Source organism: Neofelis nebulosa, chromosome 7 (assembly GCF_028018385.1).
Source record: "Neofelis nebulosa isolate mNeoNeb1 chromosome 7, mNeoNeb1.pri, whole genome shotgun sequence".
NCBI classification, from domain to species: domain Eukaryota; kingdom Metazoa; phylum Chordata; class Mammalia; order Carnivora; family Felidae; genus Neofelis; species Neofelis nebulosa.
The window spans coordinates 88,994,105-89,021,392 of NC_080788.1; the positions used below are offsets into that span (position 1 = coordinate 88,994,105).

The 27,288-nt window shown below is 37.0% G+C and overlaps 1 protein-coding gene and 1 long non-coding RNA gene across 6 annotated transcripts; one reads left to right on the top strand and one right to left on the bottom strand.

The window, feature by feature from the left end:
• Nucleotides 1–82: 82 nt before the first annotated feature.
• GEMIN2 (gem nuclear organelle associated protein 2) lies at nt 83–27,243 on the top strand. 5 transcript variants are annotated; one of them, XM_058738892.1, is made up of 10 exons: nt 84–267; nt 624–708; nt 3,193–3,282; nt 3,565–3,624; nt 6,197–6,310; nt 8,105–8,149; nt 9,460–9,528; nt 13,813–13,923; nt 17,160–17,218; nt 26,957–27,243. In XM_058738892.1, exons 1-10 carry the CDS (start codon nt 131–133, stop codon nt 26,991–26,993), a joined length of 807 nt encoding a protein of 268 aa, XP_058594875.1. In that variant the 5' UTR covers nt 84–130; the 3' UTR covers nt 26,994–27,243. The 5 variants fall into 5 exon arrangements, with proteins under 5 accessions (XP_058594878.1, XP_058594875.1, XP_058594877.1 ...); XM_058738891.1 differs by lacking the exon at nt 26,957–27,243 and adding an exon at nt 18,828–19,217 and having other exon boundaries at nt 85–267; XM_058738894.1 differs by lacking the exons at nt 13,813–13,923; nt 26,957–27,243 and adding an exon at nt 18,828–19,217.
• LOC131517133 (uncharacterized) lies at nt 1,233–1,656 on the bottom strand. Its single transcript, XR_009264414.1, has 2 exons — nt 1,597–1,656; nt 1,233–1,378 (listed from the first exon to the last, which is right to left on the bottom strand). It is a non-coding gene; the product is annotated as an uncharacterized LOC131517133 (long non-coding RNA).
• Nucleotides 27,244–27,288: the final 45 nt, after the last annotated feature.

Here is a 27,288-nt window from a genome sequence, read left to right on the forward strand (position 1 = left end):
CTTCCTCAAGAACAATTACGACCCCTAAGCCCTGCCTCCCTCAACTCCGCGCCTAAGGTGCCTACTTCTGCGCCTGCGCCGTGACCTAAATTTGGCGCATGCGCCGGATGGGACTGCTGGATTAAAAACCATGGCGTGGATACCAGCAGAGTCTGCAGTAGAAGAGTTGATGCCCCGGCTGTTGCCAGTGGAGCCCTGCGACTTGACAGAAAGTTTTGATCCCTCCGTACCCCCGAGCACGCCTCAGGAATACTTGAGGCGGGTCCAGTGAGTGATCTGACCCTTGAGGGTGGGCTGGTCGTCCTCTCTGCCCCCTAAATGTGATAAAGCGCTCTGCCCCCACCTCTGTGGCCGTCCCCAATCTCTCGCGAGGTAGGGTCGAATCAGGATCACTTGATTATATCTTTATATGGGCGAGTTTTACCTGTGTCAAGTTTGGTGCTCTTAAATTCCTTGCTTTCAGTCCAGTTAATTTCAGAAATATATTGTTTAGTACTTCAATTGCAATTCTGAACTTTGTTTTCTAATTTCGTTAAGAACTGTAGAAATGGATCGCTTGTTTTACTACACATGAACAAAGCACAGCCGTAATCACATTTCTTGGATTTATTACTTGTTTGTAGGATTGAAGCAGCTCAATGCCCAGATGTTGTGGTAGCTCAAATTGACCCAAAGAAGTTGAAAAGGAAGCAAAGTGTGAATGTTTCTGTAAGTTTTATTACCCAGCAGGGGATTCTTCCTCCCCGCCCCCGCCGGAATTGAAAGATCGATGCTATGGTATCCCACAGTATCTCTGATGATATATGTAAGATTTGACTACTCCCTGTGACTTTAGACATTAACTTGTACTTTTCCCCCAAAAGGACAGTTGGCATTTACTGCTTCCAGAGAGGTTTTCAGTAACCCTGGCATTCATGAAGACTTACTGATCATATTTTAAGGAGGTGATCCAATCCTAAAGGACTCTTTAGGTTACTTACACTACCCTTTATTTTTAGGGAACCTTTTCCCAGTTGTCTTCATAATTATTCTTGGACTGGTGTTTAATCTTATTTAGTATAGTTTGCATGTTTTGAATTTGACTGGGTTTTGTTTTTTAAGAATAGAAACTCAAGTTTCTTACATTTTTCTAACTACTTGAACACCTTGAACATTTTTTTTTCATTTATATTATCCAGCATATTTTTTAAAGTGTTTCTTTATTTATTTTGAGAGAGAGAGAGAGAGAGAGAGAGAGAGAGAGAGAGAGAAAGAAAGTAGGGGAGGGGCAGAGAGAGAGGAAGACAGAGAATCCCAAGCACGCCTGATACGGGGCTTGAACTCATGAACTGCTAGATCATGACCTGAGCTGAAATCAAGAGTCAGACGCTTGGGGTGCCTGGGTGGCGCAGTCGGTTAAGCGTCCGACTTCAGCCAGGTCACGATCTCGCGGTCCGTGAGTTCGAGCCCCGCGTCAGGCTCTGGGCTGATGGCTCGGAGCCTGGAGCCTGTTTCCGATTCTGTGTCTCCCTCTCTCTCTGCCCCTCCCCCGTTCATGCTCTGTCTCTCTCTGTCCCAAAAAAAAAAAAAAAAAAAAGAGTCAGACGCTTAACTGACTGAGCCATCCAGGCACCACATATCCAGCATATTTTTTTATTAAGCAACTAGGTTGTGCCACTCACTGGGAATACAACAGAGAATAAGACAGAAAAATCCCTATCCTAGCAGAGTTTACATTCTCCTGAGGAAGACAGAGAGCAAACAAGCAGACTAAATAATTATATATCGTGACTATTGCTATGAAGAAAATTAAATGTATAATGACCAATAAGTAACAAGATAAAGTAGTCAGAGAAGATCTCTTTGGGGACTTACTATTTAACCTAAGGTCAAAGGAGAGTATTGTTTTTAAATTGTGATAAGTCCTTTTCCTTTTATGTTCTAAGTAATTTCTTTATCTGATGTTTATAATCAGGAAATTTTAACTGAGATACTATAATGTTTCATATCATTCCTATTTATAAGTTTTTAGTTGATGGAAGGGAATGTCTTATATACTTAGCTTTTAAAAAGTGAGACCAATAAGTAACAAGATAAAGTAGTCACAGAAGATCTTTTTTGGGAACTTACTATTTAACCTAAGGTCAAAGGAAAGCAGCAGTTTGTAAATTGTGATAAGTCCTTTTCCTTTTACTAAGTAATTTCTTTATCTGATGTTTATAATCAGGAAATTTTAACTTAGATACTGTAATGTTTCATATTATTCCTATTTATAAGTTTTTAGTTGATGGAAGAGAAGGTGTTATATACTTAGCTTTTAAAAAGTGGCTGTACTGTTTTATTTCAAGGCAGTATGTGATTAATTTTGAACTGTTGTGCTGTCTTAGGAAGCTGAAGTAGCCCTTGTAAAGTCAAGTGTCTTAAATTATTTGAGAACATTCTACCCATACCAAAATCCTTTATTTGTAATGTATCTGTTTCAAAAGTTTTGTTATTTTTGTTAATTTTTTTTTAATGTTTATTTATTTTGAGAGAGAGACAGAGGGAGAGCAGGGGAAGGGCAGAGAGAGAGAGGGAGACACAAAATCAGAATCAGGCTCCAGGCTCTGAGCTATCAGCACAGAGCTTGATATGGGGCTTGAACCCACAAACCGTAAGATCATGACCTAAGCTAAAGTCAGACGCTTAACCAACTGAGCCACCCAGGTGCCCCAAACAGTTTTGTTATTATAGAAAGATAGGACTAGATTATATCTTCAGGACTCATATAATATTTCTTAGTTTAAAAACTTCAACTATGAACCATTCCAGATTGCTCTTATTGAAGTGACTATGCAAGGATCATTTCCTAATGTTTAATGTGTGTTTGTTTGAGAGAGAGAGAGAGAGAGAGCGAGCACGTGCGCTCAAGTCGGGGAGGGGCAGAAAGAAAGGGAGACACAGAATCCAAACCAGGCTCCAGGCTCAAACTCAGGAACCATGAGATCATAGCCTGAACCACCCAGGCTCCCCGTTTACTAATGTTTAAATTTGAACATAAATAGTAAAGTGAAAGGCCTATGTTTTGCATGTGCAAAGTGTAGTATTTTTCTTATATGGTCTTCATCATCTACTTTATTACTCTTCATCTTGATTCTGCTTTTACTTTACAGAGGCATGAGATTCTATTTATACCACTGACATTTACTGTAATATTTATGAATTGATCTCTAGCTTTCAGGATGCCAGCCTGCTCCTGAAGGATATTCTCCCACACTTCAGTGGCAACAACAACAAGTGGCACAGTTTTCATCTGTTCGACAGGTAAGTGTACTTTATTTAAACCAAATTAAACCTCTTTCCCCTCCCTCCCTTCCTCCATCAAGATTTATTTCTGTTCTTAGACTATAGTTGTAAAAATCAGATTCATTATTCTGAAGGATGAAGTTAAAATATTTATTAATCAATTACCAAATAATAATTATTAGAGATAATACAGTTTGAAACATGTTTTCCAAATTTCAGGATTGTTAGAATGCTGCACAGTTGATTTCTTTTCAGTTATCCATTCACTGGAGATCACTTGTCTAACTTTTCTTCCTTCAGAGTGTGATCAGACATAGAAGTCACTGGAAATCACAACAGTTGGACAGTAATGTGACCATGGTATGTAAGTTTCTTTAAGTTGTACAATGTGTACCTATTTGAGACAGTTCCTATTTATTCCCAGTCTTTAAAGATTCACTTACTTAACCTATATTATTTTTGTTCCTTTTCACTGACCATTAATAGAAACAATTCCATTATATTGGTGGTCTTAAAAATATAGAATCAGTAATACAAGTTGTTATTTTATGACAGTTTTAATCCATAGCATCTTGAGAGGCTTTGGATAGGTATTGTTAGGCCTCTGCAAATTTTAAGAGTTCTTCTAGACATTGCTTTTTTAGAAAATAAATATATTTTTTAAAGAAAGAAAATAGGGGCGCCTGGGTGGCTCGGTCGGTTAAGTGTCTGACTTCAGCTCAGGCCATGATCTTGCGGTCCGTGAGTTCGAGCCCTGCGTCGGGCTCTGTGCCGACTGCTCAGAGCCTGGAGCCTGTTTCAGATTCTGTGTCTCCCTCTTTCTCTGCCCCTCCCCTGTTCATGCTCTGTCTCTCTCTGTCTCAAAAATAAATAAACATTAAAAAAAAATTTTTAAGAAAGAAAATAAATATATTTTCAGTATTTACAAAAAGATTCAATGAGGTAATGGTGCCATACCACAGACGTTTTGCTAAAGCCCGTCATGCATACTAGAAAGTAGTATTTTCTGTGCTTTATCAACTTAGATATAATTTTAAACTCTTCAGGAAATATGTTCTCTCTGGACTACTGAATAAAAAGGGGAGTTGGGGAAGAGATGGATACATTGTTCCAGGACAATACTTTTAATGTTTTAGGGAGTCTCATGTTCTTCCTGAGAATCAAATGCAAGTATTTATCTTCAAAGGAGAAAATTGTGTGCCCCAGCACACAGTTTTGTTCACAGTTTCAGGTAGCTGGTAGATTCCAGGTTTTAGAAGCTTCCTATAGGCAGTGCTTCCTAATGTCTCTTACATGGTGACACATTGGGATAAACGGAGCAGGCTGCTTGCATAGCCTTGGACTACCAGCTGAAAGCTGAGAGATTCACTATATAGACTCTACTTTCTTCTCCATACCAATTGAAAGCTCTGCTCTAGGAAAAGTGTGAAATGAACTAACGTTACTTGCCCACAGTCATTTAACTCATAAAAGGGATAGCTGAAATTCAAATTGAAGTTTGTTTGGCTATAAAGCCTTTTGCTGTGTTGTGAGGCCTCCTGGTAAAAAGGGGGTAGGGGAGGAAGGGTAGATGAGTAGATTTTTTTTTTCTTGCTCAGCATCAGGACTTTAGGGTACATGCTTACTAATTTAAAAAGAAGCTGCATCAGTAACATTATGACAACATAATTTTGTCAAAAATGTAAATGACCTAACATAATTGATTGAATAAATTCTGGTCCATCAAAACAGTGGAATATTAATAGCAATAACATGTTCATCATGGCAAAAGTAATCGTTACGTAAATAATGAAATTAAAAATGTCTAAAGCATTCTGACATTTAAAGCAACTATGTAAATATAAACATTTATTGATCTATTCAGTCATTTATTATAAAGTACCTGCTGTAGTTAATAATCCGGGAATTATTCAGTGTTACCTGAAGCAGAAATAGTCTCTGACCTAATGGAGTAATGGAAAGGGCAAATACATTGTTTTAGTACAATAGACCTTTTCGGGGTCTCATATCTGTCCTGAGAATCTAATGAAAGCTATTTATCCTCAGGGGGAAAAACCGTACCTATGCAAAGTAATGTGCAAGTTGATATGTACAAATAAAAATTGTTTCTTAATGTGGTTACATTGAGCTGAATGCCTCTCCCCACTGGTCCTACATTTGATGGTGTAGTATAAACCTATTCTTTCTTTGACTGAACTGCCCTTCCAGGTATGTGAAGTACATCATCCTGTCTCTTTCCCTGGTATAAACATCCTTTGTTCTTATAAACATTCTTAGTGTGTGTTTTTTCCATACCAGTTTCCATCTTTATCACCCTTTTCTGAGCCTACTCTTGTTTGTTAGTGTCCATTAAAGTGTGATCCAAACTAGACATGTCCCACATAATGTGTAACACTTGGGCACTGTATTAGTTTGCTAGAGCTGCCATAACAAAACACTACAGATTGGGTGTTTTAACAAACAGTAATTTATTTTCTCACAGCTCTATAGACTGTGAAGTCTCAGATCAAGGTGTTAGTAGGTTTGACTCCTCTTGAGGCCTCTCTGGCTTGCAGATGGCCGTCTTCTCACTGTGTCCTCACATGGTCTTTCCTATGTGCACAAGCATCTCTAGTGCCTCTTGGTATGTCTGAATTTCCTCTTATAAGGACACTAGTCAGATCGGATGAAAGCCCACCCTAAAAACCTGATTTTAATATAATCCATTATAAAGGTCCTGTCTCCAGATACAGTCACAGTCTAAGATACTGGAAGTTAGGGCTTCAACGTATGAATTTTGGTGAGACAAAATTCAGCCCATAACAGGTACCATATCTTTGTGTTGAAGTCGTGGGAATACAGAGGACCTCACTTCTTTTTTTACTATTCAATAAAAGAAAAATACATAGAAATAAGTAAATTCCTTTTTTTTTTTTTTTTCTTTTTCTTTTAGCCAAAGTCTGAAGATGAAGAAGGCTGGAAAAAATTTTGTCTGGGTGAAAGGTTATGTGCTGAAGGGGCTGTGGGACCAGCTACAAGTGAAGGTCCTGGAATCGATTATGTACAAGTAGGTGATATGTGGATAAACAAAACAAAAGTGTTCTAATTTTGGTGTGTAATTTAACATAAAGACTTCACAAACTACAGCCTAGGCCGAATCTAGTCTGCAGCCCGTTTTTGTGCAGCCAATGAGCTACGACTGTTTTTTATAATACTAAGCGACTGAGACCGTGTGTGGCCTGCAAAGCCTAAAATACTTAGTGTTTGCCTCTTTACAGAAAATGTTTGCCAACCTATGACTTAATTAAGTGGCTCTTTAACTTAAAAATGTGCAGCCCAGTTTTTGAAACAGTGTACTGTGACCTTTCTAAGGTGGGCTTCTTATCTCTTAGGTTTTAGCTATGTGATACTTTTGAGTTAGATAAGATTCAGGGTTTTTATTTTTTCTTTTTAATGTTTATTTTTATTTTTGAGAGAGAAGCACATACATGTGCACATGCGTGCAAGCAACGGAGAGGCAAAGAGAGGAGACAGAGGATCTAAAGTGGGCTCTGTGCTTTCAGTGCAAGGCCCAATGTGGGGCTGAAACTCAGAACTGTGAGATCATGACCTGAATGGAAGTCGGATGCTTGAGCCGCTCAGGTGCCCCCAGGGCTTTTTTTTAGCCTGGGTTATGAGTTTTGAGTAGTCAGGGAAACAAAGGAAAACATGACACAGATGCTTAAAAATGCTTAGTAGATTTCAGGGGCACCTGAGAGGCTTGACTGGTTAAGCATCCAACTCTTGACTCTTGGCTCAGGTCATGATCTCACGGTTCCTAAGTTTGAGTCCTGCGTCAGGCTCTGCCCTGACAGTGGGAAGACTGCTTGGGATTCTCTCTCTCCCCCTTTCTCTCTGTTCTTCCCCCACTTGCATGCGTGCACTCTTTTTTTCTCTCTCAAAATAAATAAATAAACCTAAAAAAAATACTTAGTAGATTTCATATTCTGGAGATGAAGTGTTAACAACACTTCACAAAACAACAAAAACTAATTGGTCCAAAAAATGTAAAATCTCCAAAAATCATGAAAAGATCAAGAACCCAATTAAAACAGAAAAGGCAAAGGATATAAGTAGCTCACAGAAAGAAAAATATGAATTTCTCTTACATGAGAAGATGCCCGCATTCACTTGTAATAGAAATATAAGTCCACTGAGCTGCTATTTTCCAGCTAACGTTAACAAAGGAAATTTGATATTCTGTGTCAACAAGGGTTGGGAAAATAGGCACTCTTACACATGGTGGTAGGGGTATAAGTAAATTCAGATCTATAAGCTAGCTATCTTGACACTGTTTCTTACACAATCTGTTGTTCTTCTGGATAATATCCATAATGTATGTTACATTTCAAAATGTATTTTAATTTGACAATTAAAACTTATTAACATTTATTGTATTTATTTTACTTATATATACAAGTAAAATACACCATGTGAAAGAACCATTTAAGGACGCAGAGTTAATGCATATCCTCTTAACTTTCTCAGAAATCAGTGTTGTTGTCATAATGAAGGATCCCAGCATTAAACTTCAGCGTACTTTTTTAACTGAATCAGATTAGGTTTGAAAAAAAATCACTCTAAGTCAAGTACCTTTAATTCCTAAAATGTTAGCTTTAGCTGAAGATTTTGAAAAAGTGTATACAACATGTTATTGTCATAGTATCAATTTTTTCATATTATCATTTTAAGAAATTTCATACTTTAACATTTTAATTACTAAAATCATTATCTTTAAATTTATGTAGTCAAATTGAAAAACATTTTTCAATACCTCCTTTATAATACCATTTAGTAAATGTCAGTCTCATTTTTCTTTCAGATTGGTTTTCCTCCCTTGCTTAGTATTGTTAGCAGAATGAATCAGGTAAAATCCATAATAAGTATGTATTTATTCTTTTATTTCCAATGTGTATGAAAGTATTATGAATACATTTATTGAACACTTACAATATATAAGATCCTGTCCTAAACTCTTTAACAGTTCTTATTTAATCACCAATATAACCCTTTATGGGGAGTTATTATTAATATCCAACTTTTATGGATTAGGAAACAGAATTGGAGTTTTTCAGCAAAATTTAATGGCAACACTGGGATTCAGTCCCAGTTTGACCTAATTCCATAGCTCATGCTAAATCATTTTGCTAAACTATTCAATTGTGTACATTTCAGTTATAAGTCTTAGATTTTGGGATTTGAAATAAAATGAAGGTGAAATTGCTATGAAATACACAGGGGCACTTGGGTGGCTCAGTTGATTAAGCCTCTGACTTCGGCTCATGTCATGACCTAGCAGTTAGTGAGTTCGAGCCCAACATTGGGCTCTGTGCTGACAGCTTAGAGCCTGGAGTCTGCCTCGGATTCTGTCTCCTTCTCTCTGCCCCTCCCCTGCTTATGGTCTGTCTCTCTCTACCTCTCAAAATTAAGCATTAAAAAAAAAAAAAATTAAAAAGAAAAAGAATGAAATAATTTCTTAGACAAAAGGGGAGAAAAATGGACTTTGGTTCTTCAGTCTTTTAGGATGAGGAATTCTATTACCTACTTAAAGAGCAAGTAAAAATTTTGATTGTTTTGCCTTCACATAGCACTGGGTGCCCTTGGAAGATAAATTTTTTTAAGGGTCATATGCTGTTGTAAATCATATACTGGCTAACAGTTTCACTTACTTGATCATTTGCATTAAATGCTGTAGTAGTCATTCTCAGTGTCCAACTATCCTTGAATAAGCAAGAGAATATTTTCAACAGTTTAATAAATTCTGTCTATATAGCTTTAAAACAGATCTTTCTCCACAGTAACTTTTTTTTTATATTTTTACTTTGACTTAATGAAAATAACTTGAAGGTATTTATGCAAAGATTTTTTTTTAAGAGCACATGGAATTTTTCGGGTATTTATAAACTAAATTAGTAGTTACAAACTAAATCCTAGGATTTAAACCAAGATATTGATACTTGAAAGTATATAAGAATATTTGTCTAAAAGGTCTTCTCACTTAGTGAGCCACCTAACCAATTACTAAATACAGTCATAATTTTCTCTGGAAGTCTAAAGAATGGGACCATTTTAAATATCAGAGTTGTTTTCTAACTAAACTTAATGAAACCCATGTTGAACTTGTCTTTGTTTTATTACTAATTCATTTCTTCCACTTCCCCTTTCTCCTTTTTTTAGGCAACAGTAACTAGTGTCTTGGAATATCTGAGTAATTGGTTTGGAGAAAGAGACTTTACTCCAGAATTGGTAGCATTGCTTCTTTTTATTTTAATAATGCAGACAAAATTATACATACTTATTTCATATATGAGATATGACTAACATGTTTATGTATAGATGTATGTATCATACCTGTGTATAATTATGTGTATGATGTAAACTATGTTTGTTTGCACTGAAATTAGGAATTTATGCTAGCATGCAAATCAACATGCTACTTCTTTTGTTGAAAAAGACTTGCCTTAGAAAAAGTCAACTAAAGAGTTGATTTATATCCTGAGAGAAGCAACATATCTCATGGCAGTGTAGTAACAAACAGTTACAAACTGGCATCCAGTCTGGAGATCCCATTTTGACTGGCTTAACAAAGTTAGAAATACATTTTCTCAAATGGCTTTGAAATCCAATCCACAAAAGAATATTAAATGCCAACAATAATACCAAGCACTATGTGCCAGGCATTACTCTAAGAACTTTGAATATAGTGACTCCTTGAGTCCTCCAGTAACCTATGAGCTGTTATTTGCATTTTACAGATAAGGAAACTGGGGCACATAAGGATTCAGTAACTTGCTTAAGATCACACATCTCATAACTGGCAGAACAGAGATTCACACCCCACCAGTCTGGCTATACTCTTAACAACTACGCTTCAATGGTCTCTCTACTTTATAGTTTTATATTCACAGATCATTTTTCACCTTCAAAACCGGGGTCAGTTTGATGGGCATTATATAAATGAATTATCTACATTAGTCCCCTAGTAAGAAATTTTATTGTCCTTTGAAGCTAGATTTGATTTTTAGAAACATGTATTTTTTATAGTTAAAAGATATTTGTAAAAGAGTGTACCTGAGGCTCCAAAGCTCCCTGTCAAAGCATAAGATATAATCTTTGCCCTCCAGAAGTTTAGAATCTGTCTGGGAGAAACAGATAAACCAACATTATATAGTGTACAAATTTCTAAGCTTGCCATTCAGCCAAGTGGCTTAGATAAGGCTCTTACATAAGTATGATGGTGATATCCTTTATCACTAGATTTTCATTTTTCGTTTTTGTATTTTATTCTTTTAAGTCTCTGCTATGTTACATGTACTTCTTAAGGGGAAAACAATGTTTAAAATCACTGCTTCTAAAAAATAAAAAATAAAAATAAATCACTGTTGGGGCACCTGGGTGGCTCAGTTGGTTAAGCGTCCGACTTTGGCTCAGGTCATGATCTCATGGTTTATGAGTTTGAGCCCCAAATTGGGCTCTGTGCTGACAGCTCAGAGCCTGGAGCCTGCTTCCAATTCTGTGTCTCCCACTCTTTCTACTCCTCCCCAACTCGGGCTTTGTCCTTCTCTCTCAAAAATAAATAAAAGCATTAAAAAAAGTTTTTAATTAAAAATAAACAAAAATTAAAAAAATAAATCACTGTTTCTGATTCAGTGCTCAAACATGTCTTTTACATAGTATAATTAACGTATTATTCTGGAATTTTTAGCTCACATTACATATATATATTTCCGTATGATAATATAATTCACATAATTTCCATTGTCTTAATGCCTTATAGTTTACTTTGATTCTCTCATTAATGATCATTTGAGTTCTTCCTTATATTTTACAATCATGACTAAATTATAAACATTTATATTAATTTCACTTTGTCAATTTCTTAGGATATTGCTAGAATATAATTATTGGGTCAAGGTTTTATAAGCATTTGTAACACTCTCCCAGATTGCTTTCCAAAAGGAATGAACTAGTTAAGAATGCCATCAGCAAAGGATTCTTATTTCTTTTCCCTGCAACTCTATTTTTCTGGAACCATATGCAATTGCTATTTCTGTAGTTTAAAAACATTTGATTATCAGTAATTCAGTATGGTTCAATCTAACATTTTATAATTTCTGTTTTCAAATTGAGTGAATTTATAGTAGTATTTCATATTAAAGACAATTTATATTTCTTTCAGTGTCAGTGAAACAATATTTTTCCCATGCATTAGTATATTAGCTATACCTTCAATAGAAAACTTTGTTCATATTCGTGTTACTTGTTCATTGGCATCTGTGTATTGAACTCTAAATTCTGTATCAGTTCTTTCTGTCTGATAGTGACCTTTTAGCAGTATTACATGACCTGTTTTCCTTCTCTTCCTTTAATCTTTATTTTTTTAACTCTGTGTTGTAAGATTTTTTTTGATTTTTTTTTTTTTTTTAACTTCTAAAGATTACTCACTGAAGAGGGTGGTAAGTTTGGCTTTTCCTATTAATTAGTGAAAGCATATTACCAAAAAGTAACTGTATTTGCCAGAGGAACCATCGAAGTGTTTCTGAACCAATGACAACTGCTTTACTAAATTGTAACCTAGTTAATCCTTTGAGTCTAACTTTGAGTAACTGTATCTTAAATCAACAGTGTTCAATTTCTGTATCCAAGTAACCATACCATCAGAACACTCCTATTGAGAATATCAGTGTTTAAAGTAAAAACCTAGATCATGAAGTTTGCTTATCATATACTAACAAAAGGAAAATGGAACTCTTTTTGAAAATTTCTGTACTTGGGATTACTTTAATATTTTTTTGAGAAATACAGCCTCATTTTTCATCCAAATATGAAAGTATTAAGGAAAATTTTTTGCTATTTTGTGGTGGGTTTTATGTTTTAGTATTGCCACAGTGTGCTCACTGTTTGCTGACCTTTGAAAAAAGGAACCTCTCACTATAAATCTTAGACAATCAGCGGTTTAAGCACCATTTGAATACCTGAATGCCAGCTATATATAGTAAATGTGGTGCTGAACATGTGAGTCAAGTTTAAATGTACAATAGCTTTTTTGATATAGAAGAGAATTCCACTTACTATTTATTTAAAAAAACCTAGATGTGAATCTTTTGTTTAGGAAAAAGTTTTATTGATTTTGGGGTTGCTTGAGGAGCTAATTTACTTTTGTTGCATAAATTGCTATGTAACCGTTGTTCTAATATTCTTTAGGTTTCTCCAAAGTGATGTATTGCTCAGATTAAACTCTGTCATATACACTGCTGGTAGAAATATAATTGGATACATCTTTTATGGAGTAAAATTTAGTGGTTATATCTCAGAAACCTTTATGAACATACATATGCTTTGATACCACCATTTTATTTCTAGGAATTTAGCCCAAGAAATCAATGAGAAATGCTCTAAAACTTATTTTAAGGATATTTATCACACTATTTTTTATATAACAGCAACAAATTAAGCCTCTTAAGTGCTCAATAATAGGAAATTGGCTAAGTAAGTTTTGGTGCATCCAGAATGGAACATTCATTTCACAAATATTTTAATTAAGCTCCTGTTGTGTTCCAACTCAAGACTGAGTCCTGGGGGTATAATATCTATCATTATAACCTCACAGAGTTTGGGGGAAAGAAAGAATAAACCAGCTATGATAGGAAAGTATGATAAGTACTTGGTTAAAGAGTATTTATATAAGTGCTATGTTGAGATTAATAACATTCCCTCGTTAATCCCATTTAACAATATTGGGAGATATTTATTATGTATTGCAAGTAAATGAGATGGTTACAAAATGTTATTACCCCACTATTAATGTTACAATAATGATAGAACTTTATCTTTTAAAAGTTGTATGTGTAAATAGGAAAAAGATGAACATTTTTAAAGTTTTAGCGAAAATTTTATCTGGATGGTGGGATTGCAGGTTTTTTTGTGCTTTTTGTATTCTTCAGTTTTTCTGCATTAAGTATATATTCCTTTTGTAATTGAAAAGAAAAAAAACTATTTTATTTATTTTTTTTGGTCAGAAAAACCCATTTTAAAAGAGGATGGGGATAGATTTCATTTGCCATGGTACTTAATAGAAGTATAGAAGTATCAAAACATTATTTCATCTAGAGTATAGTTCCTTTGTATAGACACAGGGGACAAAGTTAGAAAATTATAAAATTATTCATGTATCTGTCTATGGACGGAAGAGGAAAAAATGTATCTTAATTTTTGCAGGGACTTACACACTTCTTAATGTAGTTTTCTGGTCATGAATTAGGACTTCATTTATAGTAAGAATCTCTGAAATGAACTCTTTGGGGCTAAGGGTATTTTGAAGTGTCTGATGTTCTGTGTTTATAGTAAGAGGATACAAAAGAGATCAGCTGGCTGTCTAGATGATCCTTTGTTGTCTGTATCCAAACATAATACAGTTAAATGTTAAATAAAGTTATCCATAGCAAATAACCAGACACAACATTGGACATTTTTTAAGTTAAACTTATAGTGTAGTATTTGCTACTTACTACCTTTTAAAATCCTGTTTAGGGAAGGTGGCTTTATGCTTTATTGGCTTGTCTTGAAAAACCTTTATTACCTGAGGCTCATTCACTGATTCGGCAGCTTGCAAGAAGGTGCTCTGAAGTAAGACTCCTAGTGGTAAGTTACAACTTACTATTTCAAATTGAAAGCACTCTTCAATTTATATGGTGATAAAAAGGATCCCATTGAAATAGGAAAATGTGGAATATTTTATTAGTCGAGATTAGATTTAGGTACATAATAAAAATAGGCCTAAAATAACAGGTTAAACAAAATGGAACTGTTTTTTTCTTAGATAAAAGAAGTCTGGGGGTGCCTGGCTGGCTTAGTCTGAAGAGCATGTGACTTGATCTCAGGGTCATCATTCAAGCCCCACATTGAATGTAGAGATGACTTAAATCAAGTTTAAAAGAAATAAATATTAAGGGGTTCCTGGGTAGCTCAGTTAATTGTCTACCTCCTAGGCTTGATCTCATGGTCATGAGTTCAAGCCCCAAATTGGGCTCTGTGTGGAGCCTACTTAAAGAAAAAGAAAAATTTAAATAAGTAAAGTCTACAAGTGGATAGATCAGATCTAAGATGGCAGTAACCCAGGCCTTTCAGTTCTGCTTCGTGGCTTCCATCTTCAAGCTCACCTCATGATCCAGGACAGCTGCTGGAGCTTCAGCCACTATATTATTTGCTTTTAGGAAGCTAGAAAGAAGAGAAGGTATCCTCTAATAAAGTTTCCCAGAGGTTCCACAAGCACATCTGGCTATATAGCTCATTTAGCCAAAATTTAGTCACATGGCCATAAGGAACTGTGGAAAATGTTTACTTTTAGCTGGTGGCAGTGTCCTTAGCTAAAACTGAGCTTCATTTGCTAAATAGTAAGGGGACACAAGCTGGAATGGTCAGCTAACAGTCTCTGACAAAATGATTATTTTGAATTTCTCCAGTCAGATGCTTAACTAACTCATGCCTGCAGCATTATAAATAAATTTTATGCTGGATTAAGCCCATTTGTGATTTTTTCTTTCATCCCTTCTTTCCCTTCCACAAAATGTATACTTGTTGTCCACTGGCTACTCTAAAATATTTTTATTAAACATCCATGCTACGGCCCAAACTAACTTATATGGCCTGTACTCCAAGCCAAATGTACTTGCTACTAATAATCAGTAAATATTTCCCATGTTTTGTTCCTAGACTTTATTTCCTCTACAGAAGTGCCTTTTCAGGCTTCTAGTTCTGCATCTAAATACCATTTACTTTTTACAATCTGGCTCATATTCTACTACTTTTTTTTTTTTTTTTAAGTTTTTATTGATTTATTTTGAGAAAGAGAGAGTGCAAGCCGGGGAGGTGCAGAGAGAAAGGGAGAATCCCAAGCAGGCTCTGCACTAATAGTGCAGGGCTAAAACTCATAAACCTTGAGATCATGACCTGAGCCGAAGTCATACGCTTAACCAGCTGAGCTACCCAGGCCGCCTCATATTCCACTACTTTCTATGATACTTTCCCTGATCCTAACAATTAAGAAGAATCTTTGTATCCTCTATTTTCCCAGTATACTTTGTATCTTTTTTATGGGCACTTAGCATATTTTTCCTTTCATTAAAGTTAATATGGATATTTCATCTTCTGTGCTATTAGCAAGTAGTAGGTTTTATTTAGCTTTGTTCCATATAGCACTTGACACATAGAGTTGAGTATACTAACACCATAGAAGTTTGTCCTGAGTTTGAATTAACATGGGATATGTCTGTTACAACATTACTCAATAGGTTATTGTGACTATATCTTGAAATGTATAAAAATAAGTATCAGGGGCGCCTGGCTGGCTCAGTTGGCAGGCCATGTGACCCTTGATTGTGGGGTCGTTAGTTCAAGCCCCTACGTTGGGTGTGGAGATTACTTTAACAAAATAAAATCTTGGGGTGCCTGGATGGCTCAGTCAGTTAAGTGTCTGACTCTTGATTTCTGCTCATGTCATGATCTCACCATGATTTGTGGATCGAACCCCACATGGGGCTCTGCACTGTCAACACAGGGCCTACTTGGGATTCTCTCCCTCTCTCTCCACGTTTTTTCCTGCTCGTGCACACACAAGCTCTCCAAAATAAACTTTAAAAAAGTAATTTTAAAAAAATCTTAAAATGAAGAATGAATGAATAAATCAATAAAGTTTATACTCTGTAAGACCACTTTATAAAACATACAGTTCAGCAACTACCTTCATTACAATTGAGAACCCTTACCTGAACTGGTTTCTGGTATGTCTGTTATTTTTTTTTACATTTATTTATTTATTTTTGAGAGACTGAGACAGAACACAAGTGGGGGAGGGGCAGAGAGAGGGGGACACAGAATCTGAAGCAGGCTCCAGGCTCTGAGCTGTCAGTACAGAGCCCGACATGGGGCTTGAACTCACAAACCGTGAGATCACAACCTGAGCCAAAGTCGGATGTTCAACCAACAGAGCCACCTAGATGCCCCTCTGGTATGTCTTAATTTAGAAGGGGTGCCTGGGTGGCTCAGTGGTTAAGCGTCCGACTTCGGCTCAGGTCATGATCTCACAGTTCATGGGTTCGAGCCCTGCGTCAGGCTCTGTGCTGACAGCTCAGAGCCTGGAGCCTGCTTCAGATTCTATGTCTCCCTCTCTCTCTGTCCCTCCCCGTCTCACACTCTGTTTCTCTCTCTCTCTCTCTGTCTCAAAAATAAATAAACATTAAAAAAAAATTTTTAGAAGCCAGGATTTCACTCCTCAGTTGTAAGCTCTTTAACACATTTTTTTTTTTAATTTTTTTTAATGTTTATTTATTTTTGAGACAGAGATAGACAGAGCATGAACGGGGGAGGGTCAGAGAGAGAGAGAGAGGGAGACTCAGAATTGGAAGCAGGCTCCAGGCTCTGAGCTGTCAGCACAGAGCCCGACGCGGGGCTCGAACTCACGGACTGTGAGATCATGACCTGAGCCGAAGTCAGACGCTTAACCAACTGAGCCACCCAGGCGCCCCAACACATTTTTATATAATTTTTTTTTTTCACTACTGTCTAGTTAGGATATGGGCTCCTTTTTTTTTTTTTTGCTCCTCTACTTGGAACAAGAGAAGATCTCTCTCCCAAGTTATTCTCCTTTGAGCCTTCAACTGTTTCTTTTCCCTGTTGAGGATCTTTCTTCAAAAGATCATGTTAGATGTTCCTCAAGGGTTATTAATTCTATAGTTTTCTCCTTTTTCTTTGAGGTTTTCTGTTGCCGTGTGATTATTACTATTATCTAATAAATTTTTCATGTTTTACATCTTAAAAGCAAATTTGCTTCAGAAATATTAGGGAGAACTCTCTGCATTTTTCTGTTTTTTTCCCTTTAGGACAGCAAAGATGATGAGCGGGTTCCTGCTTTGAATTTATTAATCTGCCTGGTTAGCAGGTAAGTAACCCTTGGCTCCTTGCTTTATAATAGTGTTATTAATGGAGACTATTGTTTTCATTTTCTTTTTTTTTTTTTAATTTTCTTTTTTTTTTTAACATTTATTTTTGAGACAGAGAGAGACAGAGCATGAACGGGGGAGGGGCAGAGAGAGGGAGACACAGAATCTGAAACAGGCTCCAGGCTCTGAGCTGTCAGCACAGAGCCCGACGCGGGGCTCGAACTCACAGACCGCAAGATCATGACCTGAGCCGAAGTCAGCCGCTTAACTGACTGAGCCACCCAGGCGCCCCTAATTGTTTTCATTTTCAAGCAGAGGAAATTAAGGTGTAAAGAAACAGTATTATATGTATCGCAATTCCCTATTTTTTTTAAATTTTTTTTTAATGTTTATTTATTTTTGAGAGAGAGACGGAGTGTGAGTGGGGAAGGGGCAGAGAGAGGGAGACAGAGAATCCAAAGCAGGCTCCAGGCTCTGAGCTGTCAGCACAGAGCCTGACGTGGGGCTTAAACTCACAAACCATGAGATCATGACTTGAGCTGAAATCAGACGCTCAGCTGCCTGAGCCACCCAGGTGCCCCACAATTCCCTATATTTCTAGTTTTGCTCTGTAAGTAATGCTTCAGTGAAGATCCTATTATTTCCTGAGGGCAAACTCCTAGAAGTAAGTTGAAAGGCATGCCATGTAGTTTTATTTATTTATGCATGTACTTTTTTTAAAAGTTTATTTATTTATTTATTTTGAGGTGGGGGGGCAGAGGGGAGAAAGAGAAACCTAAGCAGGCTCTGCACTGTCAGCATGGAGCCCAGTGTGGGTCTTGAACTCAACCCGTGAGATCATGGCCTGAGCAGAAATCAAGAGTCAGATGCTTAACTGACTGAGCCACCCAGGCATGTAGTTTTAAAACAGATATTTATTAATAGTTTCCCTTCCAGAAACTCATACCTTTCTGTATTCCCAGAAAGTGTCAGTGAGACCGCCCATTTCCTATTCAACACTGGGCATTTTCAACTAATATAAATATTTCCATTTTCATAATAAAAAGATGTAAATTATTTTTATTTACTTGTGTTTAATTACCAGTGAAGGTAAAAAATATTTCATTCTACTGCAATTTTGTTTCATTTGATTATTTATCTTGTTTTATAATTACATAAAATACTTACATTATTCCAAAGTTAAAATTTTAATTCAAGATACATTTGAAATATTTTAGAATTCACCTTTATCGTCTTTAGCCTTTCTCCCCCTTAGTTTTCCATTTTATTATAAATTTTTGGTTTATCGTTCATTGTTTCTTTTTAAAAGTATAAGCAAGTATATATAAATATATCTGCATTTGTACACAAATGTAGCATACTAAACATACTGTTCTGTACCTTGCATTTTTTTTTCACTTATTAAATCCTAGAAACTACACTATAGCAGTGTAGGTATTTTCCTCATTCCTTCTTTACAGAAGCCTCATAGTCTTCCACTGTGTTGATGTACTGTTATTTATTCAACCAGTGCCCTTATTGATGGATATTTGGGTTATTTGTGGTGTTTTGCTATTACAAATAGTGCTATTAACATTTTTTAAACATACGTTAAATTCTTTTTATTAGGTATTTTGACCAACGTGATTTAGCTGATGAACCATCTTGATGTAGTTGATCTCTCAGGAATGGAAGATACTGGTGATGAAGGCAGCCTGAGTCTGAGGATATACAGTGACAACTCAAGTATCTTCGGCACTATTTGAAGGGTCTTCATCTTAACCTGTGCATCTCAACTTGATATTCAGAAGATAAATTGCATTGCTTTGAATATCCAAAGTATCTTTGGAAAATCCCAGTGAGTTTTTGATGAATAGTTTAAACAGTTTTCTGTAATCACATGCTTATAAAACAAATTGAGTGCCATTTATTGGTGAAGCATCCTGTACAGAAACTGTATGGTGAAATTGTACAGAGGTGCTGTTTCATTGTGTTTTTACATATATACACATGAACTTTTCTTGTAAATGTGTTTTTTGGGGCACCTGGATGGCTCAGTCAGTTGAGCCCAACTCTTGGTTTTGGCTCAGGTCGTGACCTCACAGTTAGTGTGATCAAGCCCCACATTGGGCTATGCACTGACATTATAGAGCCTGCTTGGGATTCTCTTTCTTCCTCTCTCTGCCACTCCTCTCTATTTCTCTCTCAAAATAAATAAACATTAAAAAAAAATCTTGTTTGACTCTTGACAAAAGATAATGGATAAATGTCCTTACTATTAGAATTAAGATAATTTTGATTGGGGTGCCTGGGTGGCTCAGTCGGTTAAGTGCCCAACTTCGGCTCAGGTCCTGATCTCACAGTTCATGGGTTAGAGTCCCTCATCAGGCTCTGTGCTATTAGCACAGAGCCCGGAGTCTGCTTCAGATTCTGTGTCTCCCTCTCTCTCTGCCCCTCCCCTGCTCACGCTCTGTCTCACTCTCTTTTTAACTTAACTTTTTAACATCATTTTCAATAATACTTTTTCTTAACGCATCATTTTGTCTGTCAAATCTCTTATTCAATCACTTATACTTTATGTATATTTTATCTATTTCTTTGTTGGTTAAGAATATTTTCTACTTAACAGATTCAAGTAGCAATGGCTTTTCAGTAGGGGATTATTTTTCTCACACAAGAAGTCTAGAGGAGCTAGAGGAGATGGCTACTAGCATTGGTTCCATGATTGATCCCACAATACCAATGTCTCTGAGAATCTTTTGGCCTTTCCATTGTGGTAACAAGATGGCCACTGCAGTTCAAGGCAATGTGTCTGTACTCAGGACCAAAAAAGGGTGAAGGAGTCAGAGCCTTTCACATCTGATTCTTTTGTCATGAAGGCAAAACCTTCTCCAGAAATTCACAGCAGATTTGTGTTCATCTGTTGGCCACAGTGTATAACAGGATCACCTGTAGCTTGGAGAAGGGTGGGGAAGCAAAATTGTAAGCCTTTCCAGTCTTTCTAGTAAAAGGTAGAAAAGGAAAAGGGGGGGGGGCAGGGGAGTGAAAGGAAGAGGGGATTGGAAATACCTGTGGACCAAGCTACCAGTAGTTTTGCCACTAGTTACACATTGACTAGAAATTTTATATTTGAATCTTGTTACATCTTAGCTGATTTTTAAATTATAGCCTAATAATCCAAATTGTGTTTTACCATAATTTAAACACTCTCATTGTTGGGTATCTAATCTGTTTTCAGTGTTAATCCCATATAGAAAATGCTGCCATGAATATCTTCATGTATAAAACTTTTTCCTTTCTTTGACCAGAAGTTCCCAAGAGTAGGGTTGCCAGTAATGAGTTTATCAGTTAATACTGCATTTGAAAACTGAACTGAGGTTTAAAAATTAGGGATTTACTTTTGCTTCTCATAATAATTATGGTGTAACAAGTTCAGGGTTGGTATAGCAGCTCTACAATATCTTAAATGCCCTGGACTACGTCCAGATTTCTCTTTCATCAATTTTAATAGCTTTCATCTTTTTAGTCATGATATGGTTGCTTTATCTCTTGCCTCATATCTAGATTCCAGAAAGAATGGCACCACTCCCTCTTGTCTATATCAGGGAGCAAAACATTACAAGAAACCCTCAATTTATGTATTATTTGCCAGCAATCTATAAAATTTTCTAATTATAAAGAAAGCTGGAAAGTATAATTTTTTAGCTGATAACACTGTCAGGCCTGCCAAAAATGGGAGTTCTGTTAGAAAAGAGAGTGAATATTGGGTAGGGAGCCAGCACTGTGTACATTAAAGAGTTTAGATTTCCAACCTATACCCCAGTTACCAGTGTATAGCCTCACATTTTTTGCTGATTTGATGCTTAGGGGGTGAGGGGCTGGGGGTTGATTTAATAAAGTTGAAATATCAATTATTCTTTTAATTTACATTTCTTCTATAACTAGTGGCTGAGCATCTTGTTACACATGCTGCTCACAGAAGAACAGAATTCCTATGGACTAGATTAAAAAAGGCAATTTTGTATGTGCAGAAGACAAGTGGTATAAATTAAGTAGTTACACCTCTATTTTCCAGCAAGCCACAGAATCTCTAATAGTGAACTGAGAACTCATGTTTATAAGGACTCATCTGGCATAGGATATTTTTCAGGAGTGTAGAGACAAATGAAAGTTAAAGACATTTTAAACCACTCATGTCCTAAGAATAAAGAAGACTACCAATATAGCTTTAGTGTTTATCAAGCCTTTCACAATTAAAAGTACCTTTGATTTTAATGAGAAATTGAGGAGAAAAATTTCCCCAACTCTTAGGTAGAAAGCCTTAAAGTTCAGGGGCGCTTGGGTGGCTCTGTTGGTTAAGTGAGTTCAAGCCCCGCATTGGGCTCTGTGCTGACAGCTCAGAGCCAGGAGCCTGCTTTGGATTCTGTCTCCCTCTCTTTCTCTGCCCTTCCCTTGCTCATGCTCTCTCAAAAATGAATAAACGTTAAAAAAATTTTTTTTAAAAGAAAGTCTTAAGCTTATTGAAAAATTACACATTTTACATGTGAATTATTTATTTATTTTTTAAAATTTTTAACATTTATTTATTTTTGAGAGAGACAGCATGAGCAGGGGAGGGGCACAGAGAGGCAGACACAGAATCTGAAGCAGCTCCAGGCTCTGAGCTGTCAGCACAGAGCCTGACGCAGGGCTCAAACCCACAAGCCATGAGACTGTGAGCTGAGCTGAAGTTGGACACTTAACCAACTGAGCCACTCAGGCGCCCAAAATATAAAATTTAGAGGTATTTTGAAAATTACAGCTACCAAATGGTAGTTTAATCATGTCTATGATGGGAGCAGTGACAAAGTAAATTAGATTGCACCTATAATTTTCTTCCACATAAAAGATTACTTCTTTTGTTCAGGAGGATATTATATGTTTATTAAATTGTGATATTTTAATTAAAACTATATTCATTTCTATTTTTAAAAATAAGATTATTTCATCTGTGTCTTTTAAATTTTTTTTTTTTTTAACGTTTATTTTGAGATAGAGACAGAGCATAAACGGGGGAGGGTCACAGAGAGAGGGAGACACAGAATCTGAAACAGGCTCCAGGCTCTGAGCTGTCAGCACAGAGCCCGACGCGGGGCTCGAACCCACGGACCGTGAGATCATGACCTGAGCCAAAGTCGGACACTTAACCGACCGAGCCACCCAGGCTCCCCTCATCTGTGTCTTTTAGCAGAATAAGCAGTTAGAGGCCGAATTAGATTAAAAGTGGTTTAGGTTATCAGTTCTAGCATCTGGGGACAAAGATAAAAAAATGTTTTAGAGGGGTGCCTGGGTGGCTTAGTCTGTTAAGCCTCCAACTTTGGCACAGATCATGATCTCACAGTTTGTGAGTTCGAGCTCCACGTCAGGCTCTGGGCTGACATCTCAAGAGCCTGAAGCCTGCTTCGGATTCTGTGTCTCCCTCTCTCTCTGCCCCTCCCCCACCTGCTCTCGCTCTCTCTCTCTCTCTCTCTCTCTCAAAAATAAACATTAAAAAAAAAGAAAAATGCTTTAGAAATTGAGACAGGTCAAGTTGACCTGTGTTCATGCCAAGATTATATTTTGCCTATATATGTTACCAAATTCCCATCAAATTTGTAAAAAAAATGTTTCCCAAATGACGCTAGAATATTGATTTATGTGAGCTATTAGGGTTTCTGAAAAAAAAAATGCTACTATGATCAAGTACTAGGTAAAATAAAATTAAGCTGATTATTGAGGTTTTCAGAACCTGTAAAATGTCATTAATGTGCATTAAAGATCTACAAAAGAGGATGGATTTCCAAAATATATTTGATCACAATACTCATTTTTCAAAGAGCATTTTGAAAAGCTTTTGTAGGTTCTGTCCAGTTTCTTAAAATTTGATGACCCCCAAAATTGTGCCAATTCCAGTTTCTGCGATCAGTCTAAGGGCCTGAGTGAACTCCCATCCTATAGCTATATTCTAGTAGAGCTTTGACACAGTTCACCAGGCAACGTTGGCTCTAGGATTTTGTTTCCTTTTGTCACTGCATATTGGGTCCTGCTGTGGACTGGATACTTATGTCCCCCCAAAATCCATATATTAAAATCATAACCTTCAAAGTGATATTAGGAGGCAGGGTCTTTGGGAAGTGATTATTAGATTATGAGAACTCTGTCCTCATTATGTGATTAGTGCCCTTATAAAAAAGACCCCAGAGAGTTAGCTAGTGCCCTTCTGCCAAATAAGGACACAAGCAAAAACATCTGTGAACCAGGAAGCAGGTACTCACCAGACACTGAATCTCCTTGTCCCTTAATCTTGGCCTTCCCAGCCTCCAGAAATGTGGGAAATAAATTTCTGTTTCTTATAAGCCTATAGTATTCTGTTATAGCAGCCCAAATGGACTAAAGTTCTGATGACATCTCCAGTTACAAGGTTTGATTGCTAGACACAAGGAATCAAGCTGTGTCATTATGGTTAGAAGAAGCCACTGACTAAACACTTTATGCTGTCCTCATAGTTTGTCATTCATATGGTACACTTTTCTACTTTCTGCTCTTTAAAACAGGTATGCTACTCAGTAAGGGCCCTTGATGACTCTAATTAAGATGAAGTCGTACAAAAGGATACTGAAATCTAAGCCACTTTCTAATTGCAAAAGGCTTATAAACCAAAACATTCTGTGTGATATTTTTATTCTTTATTTCCATATGTACACACAATAGGCACTGTGCTATTTACACAGATTATCTCAATGTTTACACCAATCTTATGATTTTATCCCTTTTAGCAGGTTTCTAACCTGGAGCCCATGAACTTGAAAAGGAAAAAAATTACATCTCTATTTTTACTATCCTCCTTTTACTTAGCATTTCCTTCAGTTACAAATATAGGAAACAAACCATAGTATCATTCATCAATACCTGTGACTTTGTTAGTTAGCATCAGAAGTCCTAGATGTTTTCATATCAAAGTGTAGTTGCAGATGTTTCAGAATATTCACAGTAGTTCAGAATACAGTAGTTATAAAACCTGCCTTTAGATCATGTCTGACTGCAGATTTCCTGTCTATAGCTTCTGGTGCCAACTAACTATAGGCCTGGAAGCCAACACCAAACATTGTAGTTGTGTGTTCTCACTCTGGTTTCACAAATATCTGCATTACTTTCTGGTATTACCTAGGTATGACTGATCTATAAATGGAAGGAACTGAGCCACAAGACTACTTCAGTTTAAAGAACACCCCACAGGTTCTTAGGCAAGCTAACAACAGCTGTCATTCTGATGTCTTCACATAAAAATTAATTTTAATTTGTCTCTCTCTCTCTCTCTCTCTATATATATATATATTTCTAAGTTTGTTTGTTTGTTTATTCTCTTTGGTAATCTCTACACCCAACATGGGGCTCAAACTCACAATCAAGAGTCACATGTTCTTCTAAGCCAGCCAGGCACCCCTTGCCTCTATTTTAAATATATTGCCTTGTTTAACATAAAGCACATATATCGCATTTTTTTTTAATATTTACTTACTTTTGAGAGAGAGAGAGAGAGACAAAGCGCAAGCAGGGGAGGGGCAGAGAAAGAGGAAGACACAGAATCTGAAGCAGGCTCCATGCTCTGAGCTGTCAGCACAGAGGCCGACGCGGGGCTCGAACTCAAACTGTGAGATCATGACCTGAGCCGAAGTTGAGCACTTAACCAACTGAGCCACCCAGGCACCCCTACATCACATTTTAAATACTTTGAAGTGCACCTGGGTGGCTCAGGTGGTTAAGCACCCAAGTCTTGATTTCAGCTCAGGTTATGATCTCACAGTCATAAGACTGAGCCCCACACCAGGCTCCACACTGAGCATGGAGCCTGCTTAGGATTCTTTCTCTCTGCCCCTCCCCTGTTTGTGCTCTCTCTCAAAAAAAATAATTCTTTGATAACATTATATCAGTACAATTGTTTCCTTTGTAGCCTTATGTATTTTATTTGTGCATTAAAAACATTATGAGGAGTTCATAAACATCAACACACTGCCAAATAGGAGTCCCTGGCCCCCAAAAGGTTAAAAAACAAACAAACCCTATACTATGAGGAAATGAGTTTTCACCACTGTCCCATCCATCCCAAATATGGGTCCTGAGAGTTTTCCCCTTCAACATTCCTCCCAAGAACTCCTGCTACAGGGGCACCTGGATGGTTCAGTCGGTTAAGCATCCTACTCTTGATTTCAGCTCTGGTCATGATCTCAGTCTTAAGATTGAGGTCAGCCTCAGGTTCACAGTGAGTGTGGAGCCTGCTTAAGATTCTCTCCCTCTCCTTTTGCCCCCTCCTCCACTTGTGTTCTCTCTCAAAAGTTCTCACCCCGATGAAGACATTTGTCATGTTGTGAGCTGCTCAGGGGAGAGACCTACATGACAAGAAACTGAGAGGTGTCTCTGCCTAACACAAATGAAGAATTGCATTCTATCAACAACTCCATGAGTGTGAACTTGGAGGGTGTCCCTGCTGCAGTTGAGCCTTGTGATGGCTGCAGCCCCTGCTGATGCATGGACTGCACTCTTATGAGGCTCTGATAGATAGATAGATAGATATAGATAGATAGATAGATAGATAGATAGATAGATGAAATAAAGAACTGCTTCAAAGAAGGGGTTATTATCCAAAAGGGGCAGTTTGGATGAGGCTCAGTACAACTTTGGGTGAGACTAGAGAAGTATTCCTTCTGCTAGCAGATCTATAACTGATAACCCATGGATTCCCCCTTTTGAAAGAGAAAACAACAGTTTACATGGTTCCTCAGCACAAATGGCTGAAATACTTCATGATCTGTATCATTGGCTTGACTTCCACATAGTAAACGATCTCTTCTCTGTGGCACTGGGCATCTTGATGTACAATAAGTCCTCTTTCCAGATGGCACCCTCCATAATGTCTTTCTCCCTAACCAAAGACCTCTGCTAGTTAGCCCTCCTGACTTAGGGATTGTGGGGATGATTACTTTAAAACTCAAATAATATAAAGCTAAAAGTAAAAATCTCCATTTATTATACAATTTACTTGTAACTTTCCAGTCTTTTTGATAGTATCATGTATATTTATACATTATATGCGCAGTGTCCTGCAGTCAAATGCTCTACCCGTGAGCTATACCCCCCATGCGCAGTATCCTGTAACAAACTTCTCTTAATACCAATTAACATTCATTTACATAAATATATGTTGATCTAGTTCCTCCCTTTCACCAGCAGCACAGTATTTCCTTGTATGCCAGTACCATAATTTAATCAAGTGTCATCAATGAACACTTAACTAGGGGCACCTGGGTGGCTCAACTGGTTGAGTGTCCAACTTTGGCTCAGGTCATGATCTCTCAGTTCATGGGTTCTAGCCCTATGTTGAGCTGACTGTTGTCAGCGCAAAGCCCACTTCAGATCCTCTGTCCCTCTCTGCCCCCACCCCCGCTTGCACTCTCTCAAAAATAAATAACACATTTTAAAAAAATGAACACTTAAATAGTGAAAATCCTTATACACACAAGTTTGCCTACTCATTTTTCCCAGCTTGAGATATATTTGACATATAACATTGTCTTTTAAGTGTAAGGTGTAGAGTGTGCTGGACTAATATGCATATATATTGCAAAATGATTACAATAGTGAACACATCCACCACTTACTCCAGTTAACAAAATGTTGTGTGTGTGGTGAGAACTCTTAAGATCTACTCTCTTAGCAACTTTTTTCTTTTTTTTTTTAAGTAGGCTTCAAGCTCAGTGCAAAGCCCAGCACAGGGCTTGAACTCATGACCCTGGAGATCAAGACCTGAGCTGAGATCAAGAGCCAGATGGTTAACCAAGTGAGCCACCCAGGCATCCCCAGCAATTTTCAAATATACAGTATTGTTAACTATAGTCACCATGTTATACATTACATCCCTAGAACTTATTCATCTTATAACAAGATTATACCCTTTGACCACCTTTACCCTCATTTATTTTCTTAGGTTAAATTTATAGAAATGGAATTGCCACATTAAAGGATATCCGTGTTTTAAATTGATGTACTTTTATTTTTTTTTTTTAATGTTTATTTT